Below are 12,363 nucleotides of genomic sequence, written 5' to 3' on the forward strand. Positions count from 1 at the left end.
GAAAAACAGAAGACGGTGACCACCAGGAAGGTATAAAACCAGTCAAAACTGAAATATGCAAAACGCTGTTAATTTATATTGGTCTCTGTAATGGTACAAAATTAAATATATACATAAATAATAATTCAGTGCATGAACACACATTTATATTTTATCGAACTTTTTACAAACTAATTTTTCCCAAGACTTATTATGAGGAGCCTACTGATTTTTTGAAGATATTTTGAAAAGCTTCACGTACCCCCTGCAGTACCTCCACGTACCCCCAGGGGTACACGTACCCCCATTTGAGAACCACTGATCTAGACAATGGGGGAAATATTTGATCCCCTGCTGATCTTGTTAGTTTGCTCATTTGCAAACAAATGACCAGTCTCTAATTTATTTGGTAGTTTGATTCTAGTGTAGAAGGACAGCATGTCAACCCAAAATACATAGTTACTAATTAGTTGTGTTTCTGCTAAGGGAAGTAAATGATTGTTCCTTTAATAAATTAGAATTAAACACTGGGTGGACAAAAGGTTGTTGGCAGTTGTAGCACTAAGGCATATTTTTTTAATTGGTCGCAAAGTCCCCACTCATCTCAAGGGACTTTGACCTGTTTGGCCATGAAAAATACTCTTAATTTTCTTGGGATCTTGGCTTTTTCTCAGCAAGTCAAAGATTCAGCTCCCACCAGATTTTACTCTATAACCCGAATGTAATTCTTCTTTAGCCACTCCGTTGTTACCATTGCTGTATGTTTTGAGTCATGTTTTGTGGGCAGCACCGCAGTGCCATTATTAGCACTGTTGTCTTGCAGCAAGAGGCTGGGGATTGCATGGAGTTTGCATGCATCTCATTGCACGCTCTCTGGGTAATTTGGCTTCCATCCAAAGTCCAGTGAAAAGCATGGCAAGTTAATTGGTCTCCTCCCCATTGCTCTTAGGTGTGTGTGCATGGTTGTTTGTCCTGTTTCTGTTTTCTGATGATCAACTGGTGACCTGTCCAGTGTGCCTCACAAACATTGACTGCCACCCCCTGCAATCTAGCAAGGATTCCATAAAAGAATGGATTTCTTTATAAAGACACCTTCCACTCTGTCATGTCATCATTTCTAAGTCTATGCAACTAAATGCTTCTTGATGATGATCTCGAAGCTCATTCCTGCCTTAGGCAGATCTACTGTCTTCCTGATGTCCTTGGAGAGCTGCTTGTCCTGCTCCTGGTGAAGGACAGGTTGATATGGAACAATCTGATTCTACAGTCAGGTGTCCTTAATACACACAAAACATTTAAATTAGGATTATTGATAACTGTTATTGATTAACTGATTGATTTCTGTCAAATGACCCTACAACCCAGAATTCTGCCTTGCATCCTTTTTTGGATCAAATACTTAAAGTATTTCACCCAGTGATGTGCCAATCATTAATAAAACCCATATAAAGGTTTTGGCTAATATTCTGTCTCCACATTAAAATAAAATTGCAGTTAAATTAAAGACTGTTCATTTATTTGTCAACAGACTAACATGACCAGAAGTGGATCGATGTCTAGAGGTAAAGTTAGAGATTATCAACAGATGATGCTGAAATCTGTACAAATATTTTGCGAAGAGGGACGGATCTGTTTATTAAACACATTTTATACAATTGTCATATTTTTTCTGTAGAATAAATCCTGGTTTAACTCAGCAACACAACTGTCAACATAACATAGCGGGCAATGCTTTTTTTTTTTTTTTGTCAGAATCTGGGCAGCTTACTAACTTTATGCACACTGGGGATTTTTTTTACTGTCACCAGATAACATATGCTGCAGCAGTCACTCATTGTAAGTTACTGATTTGTTATCATTTATCTGATCTTTTGCAACATTTATATGTTAATGAATGACTGTTGGCTGCCCCAAAGCAGACGGCCTCCACTGCTTTAAAAATTTACCAGAGAAGGTTCTGGTTTGGTCTTTATCGTTATAGAAATAATAATGAAAAACACTTTTGGTTCATTAAAGTGTAATTTTGCATGACTGCCTTCAGTTTGTGGTGATTCATAAAGTCATATTAGCTTAAGAATCTGGAGTTCAGTAGCAGGGGCAGCCCTCAGGCTATTCACTACAACTTTTCGTTTGTCATGCTGGTTCTTCTAATACATTTTTCTGTATTTTATCTTGTCTTCCTCCTTAAAGAAATCCAAACAAATCTATATTTGTAGGTATTTTCATAATGTACCGGACACATCTGACATCATTACTAACTCTACGGCTCAACACACTGGTATTCCTGTTCAGAACAGTGATGTTGTGAAACCTGCATGTGGCCTTTATAAAACATACTAGCTGTATGTGCAGCATGAGCATGAAAATGCTGGACTCTTGAGTCCTCTTAGCATTATAAGGGATTCTATCTAATTGTAAGGAATCAATTTATTAAATAGCAGTTTGTAACCATAACTGATCTGGGAAGTTGAATGGTTTTTGTTTGTTTTGCTTTGGTCTTTTTTTTCTTTTCTTCTCTTGCTCGCACAACAATACAGTCTGTTGTTTATGCATTTGAAAACAGTTTTCTGGAAACCTACTAACTGACCAGGACAATATGCATTCACCAAAAATTATTTTCAAATGAGTCCCAATGCACATGTGGGTGTTTTACATCTGTGTAATGTGTTCATTCTCAACATTTCCAAGAACATATAAAAATCTATGTTGTTCTACTTCCAGATAAATGTATCTATAGATACATATCTTTAATGCGCATCACAGTGTATGGTCTTTTCCTACACATTGTGTCATTTATGTTTTCCTTTATTTGCTTTTATCTGTTCTTGGTAACCTTTGTTCAGGTTATTTGTTCCATGAGTTCATTGAAGCAGTAAACCTGTGTGGGTGTGTGTGTGTGTAATGTTTATGCTGTCAAATACTAAATGATAGCAGGTTCATTGTGGGAGCTTAGTCATTTTAGCAGAAATATTTCCGATTTTCCCTCCTAATGATTTATTGTTTTATTGTTCAGAATCTGATTCAAGAAAACAGCTTTGGTTGCAACCTCTTGCACTGCAAAACTTTAAAAAGTGAAATTTCACTGGCTTTGAACTAATAGGTTACTTATTGTACTGCAGTTATGATCAATTGTAGTAATAATGTTGTCTTTTTAATTGATTTACTGCACATAGAAATTATTGTTTATTGGACAAGTACAAACAAAACACAGATAGTCGTCAGAGTACATAGATGTTTTCCTTTTTTCCATCTCTTTTATTTTTTTCCTTGTTCTGCTTTACATTCTGAATGTTGCGTCTTTTGTTGTATCAACTGTGCCTTGACATCTTCAGTGCAATATGTCTGTTTTCCTTGTCTCTGTTCAAATAAACCACTTTTAGGAAATAACGCAGATAAATGAACAGACACATTTCAATCTACGGTGTGTTGCAAAAGTATTCCTACCCGTTTAGCCGTTTGCAAATTTTGTTGCATTACAACCAGAAGCTCAAATGTACCTTATTGCCATTGCAGCTGCAAGTATTTTGGGGAAAGTCTCCAACGGATTTACACTTCTCCATGTAGGTAGTTCAAGTTCAGACTAAATAAGAAAACATATAAACTGATTTTTACATCTATCCACAGATCCTTAATGGCGCCAAGTTTTGATCTTTTTTAAAGATTATTATCTTGGATTGTAAAGGTTGCTGACCCACGTTTTAGGTGGACCTCCACCTAATCATGCACTATCTGCAAGATGTTCAAAACCAGGATATCATTGAATTACCAATTCTTCTTTAAACTTCTTCACAACTTTCTCAATGACTCATCTGCTGTGTTCCTTGGTTTTCATGATGCTTTTTGTTCTTTAAGGCTCTCTAACAAATATCTGAGGCCTTCACAGAACAACTGTACTGGATTTTATTTAAGATTGAAAATCAATTTTTTACTTTTATGTCAATAACGTTTTTTTTGTCTTCTCCACAGTTATGCACTACTTTGTGTTGGTCTGTCCCATAAAATCCAAATGAAATACATTAAAGTTTGAGGCTGTAATGTGACAGAATGTAAAAGGTTCGAAGCTAACAGGCAAATTACATTTAGTTGTATGGAAACAATTTTAAAAGCACTTTTATTCTGGATGGCTACAGTCATGACTGCAAGTAGCAAAATCACAACGTTGACTAAGTTTGTTAACTCTAAAAGTGAAGAGAAGAAATCTGCAGCACTCAACTCATTTCAGAGGTTGGTGCTAAATCCTAATGGATACTAAATGCATTTGGTTTCTTACAGTTTAATCACGTTATTGTAATTGTTAGGTGCATCTTGTACTCATGGTCTCTAGTCTTCAGTTAAAGACTTCACATGATGGTCTCCTCCTGAGTCCCATACAGCCTGAACCAGTCCAAGATTGTTTGAGATCCTAAGCAGGATTTGATTATCAAGCCAGAATTCACCTTGTTATATTTCTTTAACTAGACTTGATACATAAATTGTGGAGGCGAGGTTATTTATCCCACTAATCGACTCTGTCATGTCTGGAGCACAAAGTTTCAGTGTTTTTTAATGATTAGTTACGTTTCACATGAAACATGATTCCTGCGACAATATAGTGTGACTATAAATAATGATAATTTTCTGCTGCATACATAATAATTCAATCAGCCGGTTCTTTCCGATGTATAAAAATTAAATTAAAATTAGATACTCATAAACCTTTGAAATAAAATTATTTTGAAGTAGGCTCTTTATTGACAAATGTAGCTAAAAATGTTAAGTATGAGTGGGAAGCCAAGTCCTGCAGAGGAAACCGGGGGAGCTCTCCATGCATTGATAGATGGTGTTACTGTGAAACATATCTTTTATCCTGTGTTTTAAACACACAGAGACATAATCTAATTACCCTGTTTAGCATCAACATCAACAATCGGGGGGCTAAAGAGGACATTTTCCACATTATGTGACAGCTCTTATCCGATCTTTTCCAGGCTTTTGTGTCCATTGGTGTTAGTCATCAGATAACATGCAAGAGTTTCACTGGATCTCCCTTCACGCCTCTGGTCTTCTCCATTAAGCTGTTGATAATCCACTGCATGCTTTCTGACATGTCCAGTTGCAGATTCATTTGAAAAATGCTATTGTTAAATCTGTCTACACTTTCTACTTTTGGAGATAATATATCTTTATTTTTACTTATTGTTGAATAAAGTTTTAATTACCGCACCACTCCTATATTAGTCACCTTCCTGTGTTATGATTGCACACAAAGCTCACTAAAAAGCATGGGTTTTTTTTGTTGTGTTTTTTTGCAAAATCAGACGAGAAAAAACAGAGAACCGGCTGTTCTAATTTTATTAATGCAGGTATAAAAATGCATCACAAATCTGGCACTTTTGAATGTATGTGACAGTTCAACACAATACTGTACATGATTTCATAATTCACTTAGTTTAGTAAAGAAGACGGGTCTAACTCCTCTTGAAAATCCTCTTTGCATCCACACCTTCGTAGTTGTAGGTCTGTTGAAAACAAAAATATGAAATTTTGCGTTAGATCTCACATACCAACATATAATTTAAAACTATATCTTCATTGTTTTACAAGTGTTCTGACACTGCAGCGCTAGAATTGGCATGGAGGCGTACAATCAAACTCTTTACCTGAACGAGTTCATCTCCTTGGATGGTTCTGACTGTTGTCAGCGGTTTTCCGTTGTCCTTCCTGTTGAAAACCCCCTTTAGAGTGTCACCCTCCATGGTCCAGGCACCCTGTGGTTTAACACATGACCAAAAAGATCTTGTATAAAAGTGTAATCTTAATAATTATCGCATATATCAGATGTTTGGGCAGAAAGTTTGAGCTGAAATTGATGCGGCTATATTTTTTCTTACTGATAGTTGTGTTCCATCTGCCAGGCTGTACTCAAAGTTGACTCCCAGGGTGAAGTTTATTTCAATGTTGCGGAAATTGCTGCTCTCCTTCACATGAAACTTGTCTCCAGTCTGTTCGATGGTGATCTTCAGGTTGTCATGAGAGGCCAGCTTCCTCTTCACCATGTTTACTCCTGTCATCAGACACGTTGAACATGCTCAGTGGGTTATAAACAAGTACGCCCTTTGTGTCTTTGTAAAGTGGAAGTAAGAGTTCAAAAGCCAAATCAAGAACTAGAAAGTGTTCATGCAATCAACAGTTTGCAAATAAAACTTAGATGACCAAAACTTGTCTTAGTCAATCTGTAATTAGTAGTTTACCATCTGAATATAAGTACGGTACCTGAATTTGATCATTCCTCCATAAAGTACCTCATCAATTTCTGTGAGTATTAAGGTCACTTCTTTACCTAAAAAGCATGCTTTTAAACAGACTGATACTAGTTATCTCCAGTCTGACAAAGCTCACCCATTTGTTCCATAAACTTCTCATAGTTTTCATTGCGATCCACCTTCCAGGTGCCGTTGAAGGTCATGTTGACTGCTTGAGGCGAGCTGAACCACTGTGCAGAAAGGACCGTCCTACTGTGAGTGCGGCGCTCCTTTTAAGCTGCGTACGCTCTTATCTCGTCATCTGCGTGATGATGTGGCCGTTTAAAGCTCAGGGTTTTTCAAGGCATTATCCACAGCAAACACTTTATGAATTACTGAATGCTTAGCTTTCTTCCTGAACTTGTGTGTGGGGGCGTGTGCGTGTGTGTGTGTGTGTTTACATAGGGTGGTGGCATTGTGTGTTCAGCAAACTATCACATATCAATGGAAAATTACGACATTCTGTGTCTGACTATCGAGGGAAAATTTAAGAAGGGGACCTCAATGGAACTGGCTCCTAAACTTTTTGCAACCGCCTTGGTAAACACTCTTCCTTCCTCGTTGGTAAACACCGACTCAAAAATATTTTAAAACAGAAGCACAACAGGACATGGACTTTAAGTTTGTTGTTAGAATAAGAAAAAATATGATTGGTTCAAAGATATGATTTAAACACACATTGTCATTTTTACACAGAAGATCTCTACTTTTCAAGATGTAAAGAATTAATCGCTCAGAATTTGGATTTCCATGTTAGAAAGTCAGAATACGCCCAGCTATATCAACTACCTTGAACATAAAACTTAGTAATAAAAGCATTCAAACTACTGACTGAACTATTTGTATTCACCTCTGGTTATATGCTTGACCTCAAAAGTACACAACCTGTTGCTACACTGTTTGAAAATCTCAACTATAAAAGGCAATGGATGGGACTCGAAATGATCAGCAGCACATGATCCCACTTCGCTTGCACCAGGACTTCTGCTCACTGTGCTGCTCTGTTTAGAAGTTTTAGATTAAATTACTTTTTTGCTGGTGTATTTATTGATTTTGCATAATAAATAGTTTGTTTTTGTAATTGATTCCAACATTGCCTCTAAGTACCACTAAAGGCAGCCCAAGTTCCACCACTGGTGTTTCTACAATCATTTGAGAAACACAGAACTAAATGATGTGAATATATTTTTATCTACCATTAAATCTGACTGAATTTAATCCTCCCTTTTAATGATACTATTCAATCAAGTTACCAAAGCTCTTCATGTAACTGTTTTGTTCATTGGTTTAGCTAGTCATACCCTTTCTTCAATGTCTTTGACCTAAATCAAACAATTACTGATAAGGATGACCTTTGATATTTAAAGCTATTACCACACAAGAGCTTACACAGATATGTGATCTAAACTAATTCTAAGACTTGCTCTAAATTAAACCAAAAACTGAGGCCAGTGAAAGCACATCCTTTGTTGGAAGTTTGACTATGAGTTGGGGAATGTACTTGGTGATTTCCAGTAGCTGTTTCAGGAAAATGCAATTATGCAACACAACTTCATGACTCCGAATCAAATGAAATGGAGCATTTTCATTGAAAAGACACAGAAGAGAAGAAAGCGGCCAAATACATTAATCAATTGCATTGACGCTGGATTTGCATAGCTGTTACAGGTTGCAGGAACAAAGACTTACACCTCACAAAGAGATGATTAAAGTTCTTTGCTTGTCAGGGATTTCTATCTTGTCCCTGATAACTTGTTAGTCTTCTTTTTTTTTTTTTTATTGGAGTTCCCTATGTTTTTATTCAGTGTGACATAAATACCTCAATATCTGCACTTTTATCAAAAAGAAGACCTTTCTACTTTGACTGAGGTGATGAAACCAACAGTCAAGCTTGAGACATACTTGAGTTGGTCTAGTGGATGCTTATCTTTAACACATGTCATATCACAAGCCGTTTATCTGTGCCTGAGTATCAGTATTTTATCAATTGTCTATCACTTTTGCTAGAGCGGAAGAAATGATAACGTGGCTGTATAAAAAAGACATATGTCCTTGAAGGACCCAAACTCTTTAGCATGTGATTAAAGTTGTAGAACTCTAAAAAAAACTAATTGTAAAGATACACTAAAGGGCGTAGTGATTTGTATCTGAAAAAACCGCAGGCATCCGTTCAAAGATGTGGCGTCCTTTTATTGTCACTCAACTTACAATTCTTGATGCAACAAAACAAAATGATCAGCAAATATCACATTTATAACTCATTTTTGATAATACAGTTGCTAAACTATTGAACTACTGCTAGCTTCTACAAAAGAACACCTGTTCTGCCACACTAGAGAAAGTTCCAACACATGGACCTTACCAAGCTCCGCCCACAACCGACCCACGTGACCGCAAGTCTCACAAGCAAAGCCTCGCAGCGCCTTGTTTCTATGTAAACATGACTCGATTAGTGCATCATTTCTTCCGGATTTTCACAATATATCAGCTACTACAATGGACAGAGGAACTAACAAGTTCATGTCATCATCTGGGAGGAGGTTACTGGTTTCTCAGTCACAAACTGGTTGCAAACCTGAGGCCAGCAGGTGTCAGTCAGTTATGGTAGATCTGAAATTTAGTTTGATGACGTCAATATGAGAAGCTACAGACTGATAGAAGGAACCAAAGAGCTCTGTAAAGGTAAAGGCAAATCTTCTGAAGTTGGGATATAATTAATTTAATTTCACATAATTACCACGGTAGAAGCCATTTGTTGTGTATGAAATATATTTGTTCTATTTGATGTTTGTTGTGAATGATGACTACTCACAAATGAACGAGGAAATTAGTCCAACGTTTAGAAACTACAGCGGCTGTAATGCGTCACAGCAAAGGTAGAATAACCCGAACAGGTGATCAACTCAAAACCACTCCTACCTTTTTACTCTCTCTCTCTCTTTGTAGTTTAAGCACAACTGTTACCGTGGCAACCGCCTGCGACCCGCAAGACGAGCAAAGATTACGTTAAAAACATAACATTCAGTCCGTTACGATATCAAGTTTCCAGGCTTGATATTTATTTCTCGATTATTAATCAGCGCTTCCCTGAACACAGCGATGGTTGATTGACTAGCTGTACTTGGAGCTAACGTGGCTAACACGAGTAACAGTTTAGTCCAAAGCCTTTTCTGCTAAAAATAAAATCTTTAGTGTATGTCAGATACAGACACATTGCATATTGATCTGTTTAGCTAACATAAGACTGTGTAGCAGACAGGCTTCAAGGTGTAGAAGTTGTATCAGTTCTGCCATTATGCTGTACTTAGCTAACGGGAAGCTAAGTGTGTTTGTGAGACGGCCACGCACGTGACCACGTAGAATGGACATCAGCCAATGAAAAGCGGCGCCTCTGGTAAGGTCCATTAAGGCTCTGATAGGTTGTCGTCGACCATGATTGACAGGCAGACCAGCCAATCACAGTCCAGCATGTAGTTACTTTTTAGCTAAATCCAGTCTACTTATTTTGACAACAAATATAATTTCAATTTCAAAAGACAAATTACTGTGGTGCTTGAAGATTTATGAGTCTATGCATATTCATTTCTTTTACTGATCAGGATTTTATTCAATTAATCTCAATCGGACACATTTAATATGTCTGATAAAATGCAGTACAAGGTAATATGAATGTTTGATCTACAATGTGTGTCATTATATATAAGGATTGCCTAGTCTTTGTTTGATGTGATGTTTCTATCATTCATTATCTTATTTAGGTGCCTGAAGCCCTGCCAGGAGGGGGCATTGTGTCAAGAGATTTTAGATGTCAAGGTTTTAAAGCTAAACTAAGGTTAAATGAAATAATGATCTTTGGCAACATGCTGGAACAATAACACTGATTTTATAGCCTTATGTCAGCTCAGAGTTATTTTGCAGTATTTAAAAGTTTCTTTCCACCCAGAATTCTTCCAGCGTTTTATCTAACCCACCTGAAAATAACTGCACAAGTCAAAGGACGTCTTACTGTCCTTCTAGGAGTGAAGGGAAGGAGAAAAGATTTAACTCTTATCATTTAGAGTTTAATTAGAGGATTTTTTATAAGCTATGGGATTAAATTAACCTTAGAATGTTACACTTTGCTTCGTATATTGCTTCTTCTCTATGCAACACCTGCCATAAAATTTTAAATATGATAATAACATTCAAACTATGTAATAGCAGAGCAGGATATTGCAACATACAGTAAAATGATAACAAAAAAAAATACATTTTTGTTTTACCTTGGGTTTAGTTTTTCTCAACAGAATCATGCAAGCAAAAAAGCCAGCCAGAAATATTGTGTAATTCCTCCCCAGCCAACGTAGATGTGCCTGAACTTTGAAATTTCTTTTTTTTTATAACAGTGAAATGCAGACTACATCCTGACTAGATAACCCTGACAGAAAGGTGAACGACTACATATAATAAACATGATATTATGGATTTAGATTTGGCCACTCCCAGACATTCACTTTATTGTCTGTGTCGCCTTTGCTGTGTATTTATGGTAGTTTTCTGACATGTTGAATCAAATTATCCACCAATTTTATTTTACATTCCTGTGAAAAGCTCCCCCATATCATTATGATGCCAGCACCATTCTTCATGGTGAAAAGTGTAACTTTGTAGTGAGGTGCAGAATTTAGTGTTTAAAAGCAACATTTTGTTCCAACAGACTGAAGAACCTACTTCTTGAAGTCTCTATTACTTGGGACATATCCGCTTTTCAGTCTCTGGTAATTTAATAATTTAATAACAAAGCAATGCTTGGAGAAGTCGTTGCTTTATGACAATGAAGTAATTGTCATGAGTATCTAATAAGTGTCAGGTACCAACTGACCAGTCCAGTGGTGGCAGCATCATGTGAGGGTCTGTCTTGGTGTGAGTGTATTTGCAAAGTGAATGGAATATATCAGGAAAGAAGATTATGTCCCAATTCTAGATTTTCACCTCAAGTTAATGATATCTGAAACATGGACAAAGTTGAGCTTTCCAACAAGATTAAAAGTCCAATCCAGAATTGGTCCTAGAGTTGACCAAGCAAGCTAAAATTATGCTTTAGGAATGAACCTGACCTCAACTTGAAAATGGGGAAGCAATGCCTTAAAGTCAAGTCTATGCAGAAAAACAGAATTATTTATATTATTTCTTATAAGAAAAGTGATATTCAGCATAAACTGAGTGTGGTGTGCCAAGACACATTTAATTAGAAAAACAGTGTGGGCGTTTGTAAATATTTGAGTCTGTGTGTAATTATGACTTTGGGTGATTAGAGACAAACCACTATAAATTCAAAATTGGGCACTCAGTGGGCTATTTGTTTATGAAACACCACAATTCCACCCTATGGACAGTTTTTACTGGAACTGGGGGAGCTTAATGCATCAAGGTTGTTTTTCATGACTAAGCAATATTGATCTATTTTATCATGTGATTTTCAGATCATCCACTAGATGGAGAACTTTAAAAAACTATAACATGTTTAAAAGCAGGTATAGGACTGTCTTACAAATCAAAATTGCCTCGTTCTAATGATGACCATGCTTTAAATTATCTTGTTTATGCTCATATTTATTCTTGTAAAGTTCTGAAGTTACAAATAGTTGATAAAGAAATATACATTTCTAAGGCATGTTTTGTAGCCCCAAAGAACTTAAAGACCAAATCAGTTTTTTTTAGAAAAATACTGATTTGGTCTTGCACAAAAAACTGTAAGAATATTTTAAATGGACTGGAAGTAAATCATTAAAAATAGATCAAATACAAGTACTAATACAAATAATAAATGCTTTCAACACATAAAGCACACAAATTTTTACTTTATTTATTAAAATGATGAAAGCAAATCAACAGATTCAAAGTTAAATGTTTTTATTTTTCAATTTTACAAATGATCACTACTTCTCAAATAACTTTTTTTTTTGCCTAAAAGAATAAATACCAGGTAAAAGAAAACAAAAAATAAATATATACTAAGACATTATTTGCAGGATACTGAGAGATTCTGTTCAGCTGTATTATTTTACAGCAATAAACATAAAATAAGTGACATTAAGGAATAATGAGGCAAGTGAAGAAAATA

At 36.2% G+C, this 12,363-nt stretch overlaps 1 protein-coding gene across 3 annotated transcripts; it reads right to left on the reverse strand.

Moving 5' to 3' along the window:
- Positions 1-5,292: 5,292 nt before the first annotated feature.
- Positions 5,293-10,657, reverse strand: fabp2 (fatty acid binding protein 2, intestinal). 3 transcript variants are annotated; one of them, XM_028018560.1, is made up of 4 exons: positions 10,523-10,657; positions 5,850-6,022; positions 5,619-5,726; positions 5,293-5,477 (listed from the first exon to the last, which is right to left on the reverse strand). In XM_028018560.1, exons 2-4 carry the CDS (start codon positions 6,012-6,014, stop codon positions 5,427-5,429), a joined length of 324 nt encoding a protein of 107 aa, XP_027874361.1. In that variant the 5' UTR covers positions 6,015-6,022; positions 10,523-10,657; the 3' UTR covers positions 5,293-5,426. The 3 variants fall into 3 exon arrangements, with proteins under 3 accessions (XP_027874361.1, XP_027874360.1, XP_027874362.1); XM_028018559.1 differs by lacking the exon at positions 10,523-10,657 and adding an exon at positions 6,358-6,530; XM_028018561.1 differs by lacking the exon at positions 10,523-10,657 and adding an exon at positions 6,232-6,335.
- Between the last annotated feature and the right edge of the window lie 1,706 nt (positions 10,658-12,363).

The sequence above is a fragment of the Xiphophorus couchianus genome, chromosome 5, assembly GCF_001444195.1.
Source record: "Xiphophorus couchianus chromosome 5, X_couchianus-1.0, whole genome shotgun sequence".
Taxonomy (NCBI): Eukaryota; Metazoa; Chordata; class Actinopteri; order Cyprinodontiformes; family Poeciliidae; genus Xiphophorus; species Xiphophorus couchianus.

Bases quoted from the DNA above. Each gene is read 5' to 3' on its own strand.
- fabp2 (XM_028018559.1), bottom strand. From the start codon at position 6,424: ATGACCTTCAACGGCACCTGGAAGGTGGATCGCAATGAAAACTATGAG. The intron at 6,023-6,357 runs GTGAGCTTTGTC...GTCTGATGACAG, and splicing joins GAAGTTTATGGAACAAATGG to GAGTAAACATGGTGAAGAGG. The intron at 5,478-5,618 runs GTAAAGAGTTTG...TGTTTTCAACAG, and splicing joins AAGGAGATGAACTCGTTCAG to ACCTACAACTACGAAGGTGT.